The sequence below is a fragment of the Coregonus clupeaformis genome, unplaced genomic scaffold (assembly GCF_020615455.1).
Source record: "Coregonus clupeaformis isolate EN_2021a unplaced genomic scaffold, ASM2061545v1 scaf0320, whole genome shotgun sequence".
Taxonomy (NCBI): Eukaryota; Metazoa; Chordata; class Actinopteri; order Salmoniformes; family Salmonidae; genus Coregonus; species Coregonus clupeaformis.
In genome coordinates this window covers 237,174-256,029 of record NW_025533775.1, presented here as the reverse complement: position 1 = coordinate 256,029, position 18,856 = coordinate 237,174, and the positions used below count along the sequence as shown (strand labels likewise).

At 48.9% G+C, this 18,856-nt stretch overlaps 1 protein-coding gene across 3 annotated transcripts in view; it reads right to left on the bottom strand.

Annotated features, from left to right (window-relative positions):
* LOC121552414 (protein-tyrosine kinase 2-beta) overlaps window positions 1–18,856 on the bottom strand; it is a 62,483-nt gene that overhangs the window by 27,759 nt on the left and 15,868 nt on the right. For all 3 annotated transcript variants that reach the window (XM_041865335.2, XM_041865333.2, XM_041865334.2), the window contains exons 2-9: window positions 9,394–9,633; window positions 8,740–8,918; window positions 7,436–7,523; window positions 5,219–5,298; window positions 4,859–4,921; window positions 4,668–4,722; window positions 4,275–4,415; window positions 3,757–3,831 (exon numbers count right to left, since the gene is read on the bottom strand). In XM_041865335.2, the coding sequence (XP_041721269.1) occupies window positions 3,757–3,831; window positions 4,275–4,415; window positions 4,668–4,722; window positions 4,859–4,921; window positions 5,219–5,298; window positions 7,436–7,523; window positions 8,740–8,918; window positions 9,394–9,591 (879 nt within the window). In that variant the 5' untranslated portion in view covers window positions 9,592–9,633. The remainder of the gene's footprint in view (window positions 1–3,756; window positions 3,832–4,274; window positions 4,416–4,667; window positions 4,723–4,858; window positions 4,922–5,218; window positions 5,299–7,435; window positions 7,524–8,739; window positions 8,919–9,393; window positions 9,634–18,856) is intronic.

The following is an 18,856-nucleotide window of genomic DNA, read 5'->3' as shown; positions in this document are numbered from 1 at the left end:
GCGAGATCATGGAACATGCAGTCCTTCCCCGGGAGGAAGAGCAGCTCCGTCTTGCCGAGGTTCAGCTTGAGCTGGTGATCCGTCATCCACACTGATATGTCTGCCAGACATGCAGAGATGCAATTCGCCACCTTGTTATCAGAAGGGGGAAAGGAGAATATTAATTGTGTGTCGTCTACGTAGCAATGATAGTAGAGGCCATGTGAGGATATGACAGAGCCAAGTGACTTGGTGTATAGCGAGAATAGGAGAGGGCCTAGAACTGAGCCCTGTGGGACACCAGTGGTGAGAGCATGTGGTGCGGAGACAGATTCTCGCCACGCCACCTGGTAGGAGCGACCGGTCAGGTAGGAGGCAATCCAAGAGTGAGCCGCACCGGAGATGCCCAGCTCGGAGAGGGTGGAGAGGAGGATCTGATGGTTCACAGTATCAAAGGCAGCAGATAGGTCTAGAAGGACGAGAGCAGAGGAGAGAGAGTTAGCTTTAGCAGTGCGGAGAGCCTCCGTGACACAGAGAAGAGCAGTCTCAGTTGAATGACCAGTCTTGAAACCTGACTGGTTTGGATCAAGAAAGTCATTCTGAGATAGCAAGAGAGTTGGCTAAAGACGGCACGCTCAAGAGTTTTGGAGAGAAAAGAAAGAAGGGATACTGGTCTGTAGTTGTTGACATCGGAGGGATCGAGTGTAGGCTTCTTGAGAAGGGGTGCAACTCTCGCTCTCTTGAAGACGGAAGGGACATTGCCAGCGGTCAAGGATGAGTTGATGAGCGAGGTGAGGTAAGGGAGAAGGTCTCCGGAAATGGTCTGGAGAAGAGAGGATAGGGTCAAGCGGGCAGGTTGTTGGGCGGCCGGCCGTCATAAGTCGCAAGATTTCATCTGGAGAGAGAGGGGAGAAAGAAGTCAAAGCATAGGGTAGGGCAGTGTGAGCAGGACCAGCGGTGTCATTTGACTTAACAAACGAGGATCGGATGTCGTCAACCTTCTTTTCAAAATGGTTGACGAAGTCATCCACAGAGAGGGAGGAGGGGGGGGGAGGATTCAGCAGGGAGGAGAAGGTGGCAAAGAGCTTCCTAGGGTAAGAGGCAGATGCTTGGAATTTAGAGTGGTAGAAAGTGGCTTTAGCAGCAGAAACAGAGGAAGAAAATGTAGAGAGGAGGGAGTGAAAAGATGCCGGGTCCGCAGGGAGTCTAGTTTCCTCCATTTCCGCTCGGCTGCCCGGAGCCCTGTTCTGTGAGCTCGTAATGAGTCATCAAGCCACGGAGCAGGAGGGGAGGACCGAGCCGGCCGGGGGATAGGGGACATAGAGAGTCAAAGGATGCAGAAAGGGAGGAGAGGAGGGTTGAGGAGGCTGAATCAGGAGATTGGAGGGAGAAGGCTTGAGCAGAGGGAAGAGATGATAGGATGGAGAGAGTAGCGGGAGAGAGAGAGCGAAGGTTGCGACGGCGCATTGCCATCTGAGTAGGGGCAGAGTTAGTAGTGTTTAAGGAGAGCGAGAGAGAAAAGGATACATAGTAGTGGTCGGAGACTTGGGAGGGAGTTGCAGTGAGATTAGTAGAAGAACAGCATCTAGTAAAGATGAGGTCAAGCGTATTGCCTGCCTTGTGAGTAGGGGGGGACGGTGAGAGGGTGAGGTCAAAAGAGGAGAGGAGTGGAAAGAAGGAGGCAGAGAGAAATGAGTCAAAGGCAGACGTAGGGAGGTTAAAGTCACCCAGAACTGTGAGGGGTGAGCCATCCTCAGGTAAGGAACTTATCAAGGCGTCAAGCTCATTGATGAACTCTCCAAGGGAACCTGGAGGGCGATAAATGATAAGGATGTTAAGCTTGAATGGGCTAGTGACAGTGACAGCATGGAATTCAAATGAGGAGATAGAAAGATGGGTCAGGGGAGAAAGAGAGAATGTCCACTTGGGAGAGATGAGGATTCCTGTGCCACCGCCCCCCTGACCAGATGCTCTCGGGGTATGCGAGAACACATGATCAGACGAGGAGAGAGCAGGAACTCTCTCGGGAACAAGACTCCCGGGAACACGACTCCCGGGAACAAGACTCCCGGGAACAGGGCTCCTGAGTGGCGCAGTGGGCTAAGGCACTGCATCGCAGTGCTAGAGGCGTCACTACAGACCCTGGTTCAATCTCATGCTGTATCACAACCAGCTGTGATCGGGAGTCCCATAGGGCAGCGCACAATTGGCCCAGTGTCGTATGGATTATGGGAGGGTTTGGCTAGGGGGCTTTACATGGCTCATTGCGCTCTAGCGACTCCTTGTGGTGGGCCGGGAGCCTGCAGGCTGACCCCGGTTGTCAGGTAAATGGTGTTTCCTCTGACACATTGGTGCGGCTGGCGGGCGGTTGTTGTTCCGGAGGAAACATGACTCAACATTCGCCTCCCGAGACTGTTGGGGAGTTGCAGCGATGCGACAAGATCAAAATTGGGGAGAAAAAAGGGTTTAAAAAAAATGTTTGACTCTTAGGGGTCCTGGATCAAGTTTGGGACATGCTCGACAGTGCACAGGATGGGCAATACAGGAATAGTTATAAACGGAGGGTCTTTTTGGGGTGTGGGGGGGGGGGGGTATGTAATGTGTGGAACATTTTATAAACAAAACAAAAAAACTGTGTGTAGGCCTTCTATAGTTTACTTAATATTATTTTATTTTTAATGTAATTTCCCCCCTTCCATCAGCTCACTCTCGCACCTCGCTCCAGTTGTAGCCATGGCCACTGCGCAGTCAATACTTTACCTCAGATGCCAACGTACGTCAGTGAATGATGAAGCCTTCAAGAGGGGAGTTTAGTTCATCCGACTCTGAGTAAGTAGAAGGGCTGCCTTCATTGCAAAACTGGTAATGTGTTTGTTACCAGCTGTGTGTAGGGCAGGCTACTGTCTGGTGAGCGCTGAGCAGCATTCAAACGGAGCAGTAACTATGGCTAGTCACATGCAGAGCTGATTTTTTTGCATTTCTGATTTCTGTGCGTAAAAATTAGTACGGGACGGGAGTGATTTTATAGGGACAGAACAGGAAAGTTCAGTGGTTACATAACTGTTGCCGAAACAGGACAGTATGGGAAAACATTTGACAGGACAAGACAGGACAGGAATGGATTTGCACTCCCGTGTCAAACTCTACACTCTCAGAAAAAAAGGGTCCCAAAAGTGTTCTTCGGCTGCCTCCATAGGAGAACCCTTTTTGGTTCCAGGTAGAACTCTTTTGGATTCCATGTAGAACCCTCTGTGTAAAGGGAATTACATGGAACACAAAAGGGTTCTACCTGGAACCAAAAAGGGTTCTACCTGGAACCAAAAAGGGTTCATCAAAGGGTTATCCTATGGGGACAGCGGAAAGAACAGTTTTAAGTTCTAGATAGCACTTTTTTTTCTAAGAGTGTAGTGCGGGGTGAAGTTACATTTACATTTTAAGTCATTTAGCAGACGCTCTTATCCAGAGCGACTTACAATTAGTGCATTCCTCTTCAGCTAGGTGAGACAACAACATATCACAGTAGTAGCGAGTACATTTCCCCCACATTGCCCAGTAGACGCTGACCTTGGTTCAGTTTAGCATTTTCCATACTAATGGTTGAGGTAAGGATTAAGGGAGTGGAAGCTGATCCTAGATCTATACCTTGGAGAAGCTTCATCCCGGACCCAGCACAAGCTTGGGGATGGGACATGAAGAACATGAGGATCACGGCCAGAAATCGTTCACGACCATGCAATGAAAATGAACAAATGGCAACAACCATAACATCCTGCTTACCGCTGAGTCTTTATGGGTGCGTTGGCGAATGCCCCTGGCTCCAATCACCAGCTCTACTGACAGACTCCAGCCTTGCTGTGGACACATAGTTGGGTTGCAACTTAACTTTCATTTCTTGACAAACTTCAGACTCATACAATCATTTGTGGTGCCGTGATCCAAAAGTAATCAGTTATGCAGGAAAACGAAGAAAGTCCTCACTCAGGCATTTGCTGTGTACTGACTGGATCTCACTCAGGTATTTGCTGTGTACTGACTGGACCTCAATCAGGTATTTGCTGTGTACTGACTGGACCTCACTCAGGTATTTGCTGTGTACTGACTGGATCTCACTCAGGCATTTGCTGTGTACTGACTGGACCTCAATCAGGTATTTGCTGTGTACTGACTGGACCTCAATCAGGTATTTGCTGTGTACTGACTGGACCTCACTCAGGTATTTGCTGTGTACTGACAGCAAATACCTGAGTGCAGACCTTCCTAATTGTCTTGTCTGTAAAGCCAACAGCAACACTCACCACCAGTTCGCAGGGGTAGACCTCCTCGTCAATGTTGATGAATTCTGTGAGCGTTTTGAAGAAGCGAACCATGCACTCGTCCTCCTTCAGAGTAGCGTACTGTTGGAACGTCTGCGTGATCATCTTCCGAAGGGGACGAGCCTGGGACAGAACATCACAACATTAGACAACACTTTCATAACCCTATTTTACTACGACGTCAAATAGTAAACAAAAGTCGATATTTTTTTTTTTGCAGGGTGAACAACGCTGCTAGCATAGAAATTATCAGAAATGATCTTTGTTGACGTAATAGTAATACAGTTAGGCTCATTAACAACTTAATTTATGTTAGTAGAAACTTCCAGTAATATTTTAAAACGATCATGTGGATATCAAAATTCATAACTGTACCTTCATGCGGTCAATGAGCTCCTGTGGAAAGAACAGGTTCAGCCCCACGTCCTTCCTTCATTGGTCCAAATAAATCACATTCAGAGAGATCAGTTAGAATTTTTTTTTTTTAAATCTATCAAAACCAATGTGATAGAAAAGTTATGTGAATTGAGGTTGGTACAACAAACATTTAAAATGTAAGTACTTACTCTAGCAACTCAAAGTTGGACTTCTTCTCCAGACCTTTAGCGTTCATATCTTTATAAAACCTCCTGAGGACGAAGCGGATAAAGATTTAAGTTTTATTTATTTCTGACTCACTGATGTTACCCTGATTTTTCTTTAAGATACTATTTAAATGTTCTCAGTGGTCGAGGAAGAGCTTGTAAGCATTTCACTGTATGGTTTACACCCCATTCTATTCTGTCATGTGACAAATAAACTTGAATTTGAATTGATTTAGAACAACATGACGTATACAACAACTAAACTCTATGGACAAACCCAATGGGATGTTTGTTGGTGTCTACACATGGACAATAGGATGTATAAGGAAAGCCCAACCTCACCTGATCTCCAGACAGCCCAGCTGAAGGGCCATCCCGTCACTGACTTTACTGGCATGATACTGCATGTAGTCACTGCGCACCTAACACAGGCAACACGGACAGAACACGTTAACTGTTATCTGTATGAAGTCACTCAGCCCGGTCTCATAGACCAGACGTAACATAGTAAATGTATATCCGGGGACACTCAAATCAGTATGATATGTTTTAACGGTTGGTATGGTTACAGATGGTTCCTTAAGGCAAAAACAAAAGTAGGGTGGTTGGCTGGGATGGATGGGTAGGCGTATAACGTGAATGTCTAGCAACCCAAAGGCCCCATCAGGGACAACTTTAGCATTTTAGCTAATTAGCAACTTTTCAACTACTTACTACTTTTTAGCTACTTTGCAACCACTTTGCATGTTAGCTAACCCTTCCCCTAACCCTAACCTTAACCCTTTTAGATAACCCTTCCCCTAACCCTAACCTTAACCCTTTTAGCTAACCCTTCCCCTAACCCTAACCTTTTAATCTAACTCCTAAACTTAACCCTAACCTTAACCCTAACCCCTATTCTAGCTAACGTTAGCCAGCTAGCTAACATTAGCCACCTAGCCACCTAGCTAGAATTCGTAACACATCATACGTTTCGCAAATTCGTAACATATGCTACGTTTTGCAAATTCGTAACATAAAATAAGAATTGTAATTTGTAACATATCATAAGAAATGGGTGATGGACATCCACAAATTAATACATACCATATTAAACCTAACATATCATACTAAATGGAGTGTCTCAGATTTACTTACAGAATAATACTAAATGCTCTGAGACCAGGTTGCGTCACTACGCATCTTCAGTATCAACACAAGCCCAAGACAACAGACAACAGTGAATTATCGTTGACCATGAAGTTCTGGAAAGTAGTGTGTTTTCGACATATTCAGAGTATGAATGTGTTCTCTACATAGTCAGAGTATTAATGTGTTCTCTGCATAGGCAGAGTATTAATGTGTTCTCTACATAGTCAGAGTATTAATGTGTTCTCTACATAGAGTATTAATGTGTTCTCTACATAGACAGAGTATTAATGTGTTCTCTACATAGGCAGAGTATTAATGTGTTCTCTACATAGAGTATTAATTTGTTCTCTACATAGAGTATTAATGTGTTCTCTACATAGTCAGAGTATTAATGTGTTCTCTACATAGTCAGAGTATTAATGTGTTCTCTACATAGAATATTAATATGTTCTCTACATAGAGTATTAATGTGTTCTCTACATAGGCAGAGTATTAATGTGTTCTCTACATAGTCAGAGTATTAATGTGTTCTCTACATAGTCAGAGTATTAATGTGTTCTCTACATATTCAGAGTATTAATGTGTTCTCTACATAGTCAGAGTATTAATGTGTTCTCTACATAGACAGAGTATTAATGTGTTCTCTACATAGACATAGTATTAATGTGTTCTCTACATAGGCAGAGTATTAATGTGTTCTCTACATAGAGTATTAATGTGTTATCTACATGGTCAGAGTATTAATGTGTTCTCTACATAGTCAGAGTATTAATGTGTTCTCTACATAGAGTATTAATGTGTTCTCTACATAGAGTATTAATGTGTTCTCTACATATAGTATTAATGTGTTCTCTCCATATAGTATTAATGTGTTCTCTACATAGTCCGAGTATTAATGTGTTCTCTACATAGTCAGTATTAATGTGTTCTCTACATAGTCAGAGTATTAATGTGTTCTCTACATGGTCAGAGTATTAATGTGTTCTCTACATAGTCCGAGTATTAATGTGTTCTATACATAGTCCGAGTATTAATGTGTTCTCTACATATAGTATTAATGTGTTTTCTACATAGTCAGAGTATTAATGTGATCTCTACATAGTCAGAGTATTAATGTGATCTCTACATAGTCAGAGTATTAATGTGTTCGCTACATAGTCAGAGTATTAATGTGTTCTCTACATAGTCAGTATTAATGTGTTCTCTACATAGTCAGAGTATTAATGTGTTCTCTACATAGAGTATTAATGTGTTCTCTACATAGAGTATTAATGTGTTCTCTACATAGTCAGAGTATTAATGTGTTCTCTACATAGTCAAAGTATTAATATGTTCTCTACATAGAGTATGAATGTGTTCTCTACATAGTCAGAGTATTAATGTGTTCTCTACATAGAGTATTAATGTATTTCTTGCTGCCTACCGTACCTGTTGATAAAAATACAGCAATGTGGTACTGTCTTCTTTGAACTTTTCCAGGAAGTTGACTGGAATGTAGCGTACTCTCAGGTCATACCTGGGGAGAGATGAAAATACCCATAGCTTAGAGTAGGAGTCTTCAACTGATAAACATACAACTGCTTTAGAGCAGGAGTCTTCAACCTTTTCATGGTCAGTGACCCCCTCCCAGGCAAACCCAACGCAGCACAGCAAAGCGTTATATTTTACAGTGAAGGCTAAAGCAGAAACAAACTCATTTGTCTGCGACACTTTTCGTTCGCGTGTGCGCCCGTGTGTGAGTGATTGGCTGGGGAACAACTCGTGTGCGCGATTGGCTGGGGAACGGCGGCTGGCTGGTGGCTCCATTAGGAAACTCCTTTAAACCTGAAGGCTGTCATATATTGGTTCACTTATGCCCTAAAATAAATGTGATCACATGGGCAGAATATTGTATATACATGTGTTCACATGGGCAGGATATTGTATATACATGTGTTCATATGGGCAGAATATTGGTGACAAACAAGCAACCCATGGTCCTCTTCATACCTTAGCAAAAAATCATTATTACACGTCTTGTCATCTGGTGAATGATAATGGTAAGGAGAGTAATCAGCATCCGTCTCCCATTCTCCACCTCCTGCATCCCTGTCCCACCCTCCTCCACCCCTCCTCCACCCCTCCTCCATCCCTGTCCCACCCCTCCTCCATCCCTCCTCCACACCTCCTCCATCTCTGTCCCACCCCTCCTCCACCCCTCCTCCACCCCTCCTCCACCCCTGTCCCACCCCTCCTGCATCCCTGTCCCACCCCTCCTCCACCCCTCCTCCACCCCTCCTCCATCCCTGTCCCACCCCTCCTCCATCCCTCCTCCACACCTCCTCCATCCCTGTCCCACCCCTCCTCCACCCCTCCTCCACCCCCTGTCCCACCCCCTCCTCCATCCCTGTCTCACCCCCTCCTGCATCCCTGTCCCACCCCTCCTCCATCCCTGTCCCACCCTCCTCCATCCCTGTCCCACCCCTCCTCCATCCTTGTCCCACCCCCTCCTCCATCCCTGTCCCACCCCTCCTCCATCCCTGTCCCACCCCTCCTCCATCCCTGTCCCACCCCTCCTCCATCCTTGTCCCACCCCTCCTCCATCCCTGTCCCACCCCTCCTCCATCCCTGTCCCACCCCTCCTCCATCCCTGTCCCACCCCTCCTCCATCCCTGTCCCACTCCTCCTCCACCCGTCTCTCCTCCTCCACCTCCTCCACCGCTTGTCCCCACCCCCTCCACCCCTCCTCTCACCTCCACTCGGCCTCCACGTGGTGACTCTCATAGCGTTGCTCCACCTCCCCCACGGTCAGGTCTGGATGGAGCCAGTGGAGCTCGTCTGACTTGAGGTGCTTCAGCAGCAGGCCATAGCAGCCTTTATACAGGATGTTAGGGCCCAACCTACCACTGGTCAGGATAGACTGCACTATAGCCTGGAGGAGAGAGAGTCAGATATCACTGCATAAAGGCTAACCCAAGTCTAAAAAAGCAGTGTCAATGAGAGTTGTGCTATCACTGGCTAAAGGGCAGTTTCAAAACAGAAACATTTATTTGGGGGCTAGTCTGAGATGCTAGTTGAGTTATGGAAGTGTAAATACACAAACTATGTTACAGCTCAGTAACTAAGTAACGAAGTGACTTCTGTGTAGAATTGACGATAAATAAATGTCTTATTACAAAAAAACTGTAGTAAACAGTCCATATCTAACTCCAAGGGGTTGTACACATCATGAACAGTAGCACACTTCATTTCCTACAACAGTTCCTCAATCAATCCATCCATCAATCAATCAAAAAGTCACTGAATCAACCCATCAACCAACCAATCAGCCAATCAATAAATCAATCAAACGTATTAATGTAAATCCCTTTTTGCCGTCAGCAGCTGGTCAAAGTGTAGTTAATCACCCTGATCTTCCAGGAGCTGTCGCACTTGACCAGTTTGAAGTTCTTCCCAAAGGTGTTGTTGGTGGAGAAACAGACTTTGAGGATCTTGGTGGGCCTTCCCTCCCCACTGAAGGGGCTCTGTTGTGGGTCGTCGTTGTGGCCTGGGCTGGGTAGCCTCCAGGACAGGGTGGTAGTGTCTCCCTGCATCACCTCGTACATTCTCAGGGCAGAGAGAAGGATAACGTCATACTGATATCATACCTGGGGAGAGGGAGAGAGGAGGGGGGGAGAGATAGGGGGGCGGGGAGAGATAGGGGAGGAGAGATAGGGGGGAGAGATGGGGGGGGAGAGGGGAAGGGGGAGAGGGGGGGAGAGATGGGGGGGGCGGGAGAGATAGGGGAGGAGAGATAGGGGGAGAGATGGGGGGCGAGAGGGGAAGGGGGGAGAGAGGGGGGGAGAGAGGGGACGGGGGGGGGATGAGATAGGGGGGAGAGATAGAAGGGGGGTTATGCCATCATCCCTAGTATGAGACAGAGAGTGTAGTCAGTCAGCAAGATACCAGGTAACTCTCCCACTCTGGATCAATCCAGTCAAACCCTTGCAGTACTTAAATTCAGCAGTAACATGCTTTACATAGTAATAATGCTATGCTGTGTACTATAGTATCAGATGTGGTTCTGACTCCCTTAGCAGTTGATTTGCAGATGTGATCTACTGATAGCACAACATTCCTGTCTTTCACTTCATGTGAAGGCCTGTATAAGTCACAAGGTGAACTCACATGGCGAGACTTGTAGGCCTACACACACCACGTAGACCTGTAGGCCTACACACACCACGTAGACCTGTAGGCCTACACACACCACGTAGACCTGTAGGCCTACACACAACACGTAGACCTGTAGGCCTACACACACCACGTAGACCTGTAGGCCTACACACCACATAGACCTGTAGGCCTACACACACCACGTAGACCTGTAGGCCTACACACACCACGTAGACCTGTAGGCCTACACACAACACGTAGACTTGTAGGCCTACACACACCACGTAGACCTGTAGGCCTACACACACCACGTAGACCTGTAGGCCTACACACAACACGTAGACCTGTAGGCCTACACACACCACGTAGACCTGTAGGCCTACACACACCACGTAGACCTGTAGGCCTACACACACCACGTAGACCTGTAGGCCTACACACACCACGTAGACCTGTAGGCCTACACACAACACGTAGACCTGTAGGCCTACACACACCACGTAGACCTGTAGGCCTACACACACCACGTAGACCTGTAGGCCTACACACAACACGTAGACCTGTAGGCCTACACACACCACGTAGACCTGTAGGCCTACACACACCACGTAGACCTGTAGGCCTACACACACCACGTTCAGTATCTATTCTACTGCCTCAGACGACATAGTGCTATGTAGAACCATTTGTCTCAGTAGGAGAACCCTCTGAAAAAAGGTTTCAGATAGAACCCTTTCAGGTGAGATATAAAAACCTTTTTGGTTACTAATCGAGTAGCAGCCTTTCAGAGGTGCTATGTGGAACCAGAGGTTCTATGTGGAACCAAAAATGGTTTAATATGATCCGAAAAGAGTTCTATCTGGAAGTTAGAGGGTTCTCCTACAGGTGACAAATGGTTGTATATGGCACAATTTCTTTCTGAGCGTGTACTGTATAAAAACCAACCAACTTCAGTTGATTTTCTTATGAATTAATTTCTAAATGCAAACGTAAAAAAAACAACATTGAACAACATTTCAACAGGGAAGTGTTGAACCTAAAGCCGTACTTGACATAAACCAATGACAGTAACAACATGAACTTGTTGGCCAGAAGCTGTAAAGGGAAAACACCAGAGAAACCCCCCCAACTCCAAACTATCAGACCTTTTAACACAACACTAGGAGTGAGGACAAAAGGGGTAAGCCTGTTTTCTAAGCTCTGTCAATAGTATGTTACGCAACAAGCACACTTCACCACGCTCCATTTTCTCTACAGTGTGTTCTAAGGATGGGGGGGGTGGGGGTGGAGGGGGAATCAACACAGTAGAGTATTGCGATATTATTTTTGACGATATTATATAGATTATATGACTTTCTATGGAGAAAATAAATTTTATTAGGTAGCTAGTTGGCTGTACCTCCACCAAATCTCTGCTATTTCTCCTTGGCCTCAATCTTATTTTTCAATGGTGAGCCATGTTTTCAGCACTTTTATGTCCATGACTGATCAAAACTCGTTCTATCATAATGGCTCTCTCTTGTCCCTCCGCAGCAGACATATGTTGAGCAATGTGTTTGAAAAATGTATGCACTCGCCAACTGTAAGTCGCTCTGGATAAGAGCGTCTGCTAAATTACTAAAATGTAAAATGTCCCTAAGTGTGATGATAATATTGTATTGTGAGGTACCTAGCAATTCCTAGCCCTAGTGTATTCTGTAGTGAGGCACAAACCTGAGTTCAAATACTATCTGAAATCTTTCAAATGTCTTTGAGTCTTTGCTGTAGTCTGCCTGGATGTCAGATGGGCAGGGTTTGAGACTACTCCATTGGTTCCATTGTGCCAGGCAAGCTCAATCAAGCCTAGGTAAAGTATTTGACATTATGTCGAATAGTATTTGAACCCATGTCTGGTGAGGCAAGCTGTGGTCACCATGGAGCCAATCATGTGTTTGTTCTGTCTTACTTCAGACAATCACACCTCAACAGGAAAAATGTCCAGGGCTCAGTTTTTCAAAAGTTATTTCACCTATTGGAGTTCACCTGTGGGAGTTCACCTATCGGATTTTACCAATCATAGTTCACCAATCGGAAATAATAAATAGATAATGTTTGTAAAGCTGGGCCCTGAAGATTAAAGCAGATTCTGTACTAACCAACCGGCCGGCTAGCTTCAACAAACTACTGATGATAGACTGCAAGTGATCATTAGGGTTGTACAAACAACAAAGGGTAAACAGCCATACACCTGGAAATGCTCCTGCCACAAACAGTATCTCTATATTCTAAATGCTCCTGCCACAACCAGTACATCTATATTCTAAATGCTCCTGCCACAACCAGTACATCTATATTCTAAATCCTCCTGCCACAAACAGTATCTCTATATTCTAAATGCTCCTGCCATAAACAGTATCTCTATATTCTAAATGCTCCTGCCACAACCAGTACATCTATATTCTAAATGCTCCTGCCACAACCAGTACATCTATATTCTAAATGCTCCTGCCACAAACAGAATCTCTATGTCACGGTTAACTAAGCCAGAACCCAGAAGCAGACCAGGACAAGGTACGTTGAGACAAAGGTGAGTGTTTATTAATAGATTCCGAGTGAGGCTGAATAATCCAGGGAACAGAGCGGGTGGCGTGGATGGGTTGTTGAGGGTGCAGTGGTTGGTCCGGTACTGGCTCGGCAGCCGCCGACCATCAGGCAGAGGTTGGGTGAAGGTTCCGGGTGAGAGACTGCAGACAGAACAAAACGGAGGTCAGTACACAGCAAGTCAAAAAGGTGCAAAACAACAAAACTAACACTACTGGCTCAGAGACTGATACGCTGACAAACATACTGTTCATGGCTAACGATCCGGCAGGAACTGGATGTTGGGCCAGAGCCTAAGAAGGGTGATGATCAGGACCAGGTGTGCAGATTGCTGATGGGATGCAGGTGCGGAAAACAAGAGCGCTCCCGGAGCGTTCCCGAACCCTCGGGAAACTGGAGATTACGAACAGGAACACTAGTCACCAGACAGGACCCGACTCAGACAGCCGGGATCGTCACAGTACCCCCCTCCGACGAACGCCACCGGGCGGACACCCCGGAGCGCCAGGATGGAGGCGGTAGAAGTCACTGATGAGGTCCGCATCTAGGACCTGTCGCCGCGGAATCCAACTCCTCTCTTCAGGGCCATACCCCTCCCAGTCCACGAGATACTGGAAACCCCGGCCCCGCCGTCTGGAATCCATGATGCGACGCACCGTGTAGGCAGGACCACCTCCGATCATCCGAGGAGGAGGAGGAGGAGGTGGAGGAGGCAGCAGAGGACTGAGGAAGACAGGCTTGAGGCAGGAGACATGAAAGGTGGGATGGACTCTGAGCGTCCTCGGTAGTTTGAGTCGAACTGCCACTGGATTGATCACCTTCTCCACCACAAACGGACCAATGAACTTCGTAACAACTTCCTAGACTCAGTCCGTAACGGAAGATCCCGTGTGGCCAACCAAACCCTATCTCCGATGGTATAGGTGGGAGCGGGGATCCGGGCGACGATTCGCCTGGAGCTGATACCGGTCCGAAACTCTAAGGAGTGCCTTTCTGGCCCGATGCCAGGTCCGGTGGCAACGACGAATATGGGCCTGAACAGAAGGCACCGAGAGCTCCTTCTCCTGAGAAGGAAACAGGGGAGGTTGGTAGCCATACAGGCACTGGAAGGGAGACATCCCAGTGGCAGATGTAGGAAGAGTATTGTGGGCATACTCAACCCAAGGCAACTGAGAGACCCAGGAGGTGGGGTTGGAAGAGACCAGACAGCGTAGCGTGGATTCCATCTTCTGGTTGGCTCTCTCCGCCTGACCATTGGATTGGGGGGTGAAAACCAGATGTGAGACTGACTGTAGCTCCAATGGCCAAACAGAAGGACTTCCAGACAGCAGAGGTAAACTGAGGGCCACGGTCGGAAACGATATCACTGGGCAAACCGTGGACCCTGAAAACCTCCCTAACCAGGATCTCGGACGTCTCCGAGGCAGAGGGAAGCTTGGCAATTGGCACAAAGTGGGCGAACTTGCTGAATCTGTCCACGATAGTCAGAACGACCGTGTTCCCCTCAGAAGCGGGCAACCCAGTGACGAAGTCCAGGGCCCAGATGCGACCATGGTCGCCGGGGAATAGGAAGGGGGGTGAAGTAGTCCAGAGCTGGGCCGATTGGTACTCTTATTCTGCGCACACACTGGACAGGCAGCAACAAAACCCCCGAGTATCCTCGGCCATGGCAGGCCACCAAAAACGTCTGCGAAGAAACGCCATTGTCCGAGCCACGCCAGGGTGACAAGCCATCTTGCTGGCGTGGGACCATTTGAGGACAGCAGGACGAACCGACTCAGGCACAAACAACCGACCGGGTGGACCGTTACCGGGACCGGGCTGAGTCCGAAGGGCCACCAGCACCTCCTCCTCAATCTTCCACATAACTGCTCCCACGACGCAGTTCCGGGGGAGAATTGTCTCGGTCTTGGACCCACTCTCCTCCGTCTTGGAGAACATCCGGGACAAGGCGTCCGCCTTGCCGTTCTTAGATCCAGGTCGGAACGTCAGGGAAAAACTTGAATCGTCCAAAACAACGCCCACCTGGCCTGACGGGAGTTGAGACGTTTAGCCGATTGCACGTAAGCAAGATTCTTGTGGTCAGTCCAGACCATAAACGGTTGCTCCGCCCTCCAACCAGTGGCGCCACTCCTCCAAGGCAAGTTTCACCGCGAGAAGCTCCCGGTTACCCACATCGTAATTCCTCTCCGCAGGCGAAAGGCGACGAGAGTAGTAGGCGCAGGGATGGAGTTTACTGTCCGTGGAGCATCGCTGCGACAGGATGGCGCCAACTCCCACATCAGACGCGGCCCACTTCAACGACGAACTGACGGGCCGTGTCCGGTTGAGAGAGAATCGGTGCGTTGGTGAATCGCCTCTTCAAATCCAGAAACGCACGATCCGCCTCCGGATTCCACTTGAAGGTCCTGATACTGAAGTCAAGGCAGTTAATGGAGCGGCCACACGGCTGTAATCCCGGATGAATCTGCGGTAGAAATTCGCAAACCCCAAAAATCTCTGGAGCTGCAATCTCGCACGGGCTGGGCCCATTCCAGAACCGCTCTAACCTTCTACTGGTCCATCCTAATCTCTCCCCTGGAGATGATGTACCCGAGAAAGGATGTCGTGTGGGCGTGAAACTCGCACTTCTCGGCCTTCACGAACAGGCGATTCTCCAACAATCGCTGCAGAACCTGCCGGACATGCTGGACGTGGTCGGAAGGTTCCTTCGAGAAGATCAGAATGTCATCCAGGTAAACAAACACAAAGAGACCGATCATATCTCTCAGGACGTCGTTCACCATACTCTGGAATACCGCTGGAGCATTGGTCAGTCCAAACGGCATCACCTGATACTCGAGTGACCCATCGGTGTATTGAAACCCGTCAACCACTCGTCCCCCTCTCTGATCCGGACCAGGTGATACGCATTGCGTAGGTCTAGCTTGGTGAACACCGTAGCACCCTGTAAGGAGTCGAAGGCAGCACTCATCAAGGGCAGGGGATACTTGTTCTTGACCGTGATGTCATTCAACCCCCGATAATCAATACACGGTCGAAGAGAGCCATCCTTCTTACCCACAAAGAAGAATCCAGCCCCCCAGGGGTGATGACGAGGACGAACGAGACCAGCAGCTAGGGACTCCTTGATGTAGGTCTCCAACGCCTCACGTTCAGGTCGGGAGATACTGTATAACCTTCCCTTGGGGTAGACAGCTCCAGGAACCAGGTTGATGGCACAATCATATGGTCGGTGGGGAGGGGAGTGACAGAGCCTTCTGCTTACTGAAAACCTCCCCCAAATCGTGATATGTCTCGGGAACCAGGGACAAATCTAGGGGTTTAGCCTCAATCACCTGACTGGGAACCGAATGGGGGCAGGCAGTCTTGAGACAGTTAGCATGACAATCAAGGCTCCAACTCGTTACCTTGCCCGTCACCCAATCGAACGTGGGATTGTGTTCCTTCAGCCAGGGGTATCCAAGGACCAGAGGAACATGGGAAGACGGCAGAATGAAGAATGAAATCATCTCAGAATGATTCCCCAACAACCGCATCTTAACCGGTTCAGTCCTCATCGTGATACGTGCCAGACTACTGCCGTTCAGAGTGGTCGCCTTCAATGGCTTCCGGCAATTGCTCCTTGGAAAGCCCCAGCTGTTCCACCAACTCGGCATCAAGAAAGCTTCCATCGGCACCTGAATCGATAAAAGCGTTAAGCGCTAAGCTCTGATTCCTGTTCACAAGGGTAGCCGGAAACGGGGTCTGACAGAGGTACTGAGAGGTTGAAACTGGCTCGCTAAAAGTCCTCCCAACTTTAGCGAGCCGGGCAGTTTGACGACCGCCGGGAACAAGTGGAGATGTAATGTCCCGAGCTACCACAGTAGAGGCAGCAGTTGGTCTTACGTCTATGTTGACGCTCCTCCTTGGTTAACCCGTGCCGCCCCACTTGCATGGGTTCAGAATCGGGAGAGAGGACCTCTCCACTAATCCATTGTGGTGGAGAATGATCGACGTGTTCTGGGTCCACCACCCGACCCGACTGGGAACTGAGAAGCTGATCGATTGGACGGACCCCATTGCTTCTCCCTCCTTCGCTCTCGGACTCGATTATCCACCCGAATAGACAAAGCTACCAAGCTGTCCAGGTCACTAGGCTCCGGATAAGAGATCAACTCATCCTTGAGCTGCTCCGACAGACCCTGGTAAAAGGCCGCTTGCAGACACTCCTCGCTCCACCCACTCTCCACAGCCAACGTCTTGAACTCGATCACGAAGTCGGCCACGCTACGAGTTCCTTGGCGAAGCGAAAACAGGCGCCTAGCTGCGTCCCTCCCTCGGACGGAATGGTCGAAGAGCTTCCTCATCTCGGCCGTGAACCCCTGGTATGAAGCCATGCAGGGATCCTGTCGTTCCCAAACGGCTGAAGCCCACTCCAGCGCTCGACCACGCAGCAACTCAATCACAAAGGCTATCCTAGCCTTGTCTGTGGCATAAGAGTAGGGCTGTAGATCGAACACTAGACCACACTGCATAAGGAAGGAACGGCATCTTCCCAGCTCCCCCTCATACTTATCCGGCGTCGGAACCTTGGGCTCACGGATGGACACAGCTTCAGAAGCGGCAGGCGAGATGGGTGAAACCGGTAGTGGATCCTCCACCGGACACTTGCGTTGGTTCTGGACCTCCGTCAGACCGGTAGAAAGGTTCCGAACTGACAACGCGATCTCCTGTAGTACCATGCTATGATGGCCCAACATCTTCTCCTGCTGGGTAATAGCATGGCGAACAGAGTCCAGGTCCGCTGGGTTCATTACTGGCGGATCGTTCTGTCACGGTTAACTAAGCCAGAACCCAGAAGCAGACCAGGACAAGGTACGTTGAGACAAAGGTGAGTGTTTATTAATAGATTCCGAGTGAGGCTGAATAATCCAGGGAACAGAGCGGGTGGCGTGGATGGGTTGTTGAGGGTGCAGTGGTTGGTCCGGTACTGGCTCGGCAGCCGCCGACCATCAGGCAGAGGTTGGGTGAAGGTTCCGGGTGAGAGACTGCAGACAGAACAAAACGGAGGTCAGTACACAGCAAGTCAAAAAGGTGCAAAACAACAAAACTAACACTACTGGCTCAGAGACTGATACGCTGACAAACATACTGTTCATGGCTAACGATCCGGCAGGAACTGGATGTTGGGCCAGAGCCTAAGAAGGGTGATGATCAGGACCAGGTGTGCAGATTGCTGATGGGATGCAGGTGCGGAAAACAAGAGCGCTCCCCGGAGCGTTCCCGAACCCTCGGGAAACTGGAGATTACGAACAGGAACACTAGTCACCAGACAGGACCCGACTCAGACAGCCGGGATCGTCACACTCTATATTCTAAATGCTCCTGCCACAAACTGTCACGATCGTTTATGGATGAGACGGACCAAGGCGCAGCGTGATAAGCGTACATTTTATTACGTACTTAACACACGACACAAAACAACAAACAAACGATACGTGAAGTCCTAGGTTACGCAAAACAAACCTTTACGGAACAAGATCCCACACCGACTAGTGCCAATGGGCTACCTAAGTATGTTCCCCAATCAGAGACAACGAGCTACAGCTGCCTCTGATTGGGAACCACACCGGCCAACATAGTTCTACACGATCTAGAAAACACAACATAGAAAATATGACATAGAAACTCCACACCCTGGCTCAACATTTAAGAGTCCCCAGAGCCAGGGCGTGACAGTACCCCCCACGGGCGCGTGACTGCGACCGCGCCACACAAACACAACAGGGTAGGGGCCGGGTGGGCATTCCGCCTCGGAGGTGGATCCGGCTCCGGGCGTGACCACCACTTTCTCTCCACCTCCCCGTTGCGCCCCTGGTCTGGTCTGGCACCGCTGACTGGAGTTGGACCCGACGACGGTGGATCGATCTGTACAGGCTCCGGACTGGAGCCACTGGCCGGAGCTGGACTGGGCACCGGTGGAGCGGATTGCTCTGGCTCCGGAGTGGATCCGCTGACAGGAGTTGGACCGGACCCCGGTGGAGTGGATTGCTCTGGCTCCGGAGTGGAGCAGCTGACCGGTGCCGGACCAGGCACCGGTGGAACAGGCACGGGCCGTGCCGGACTGGACACACGCACCACTGGCTTGGTGCG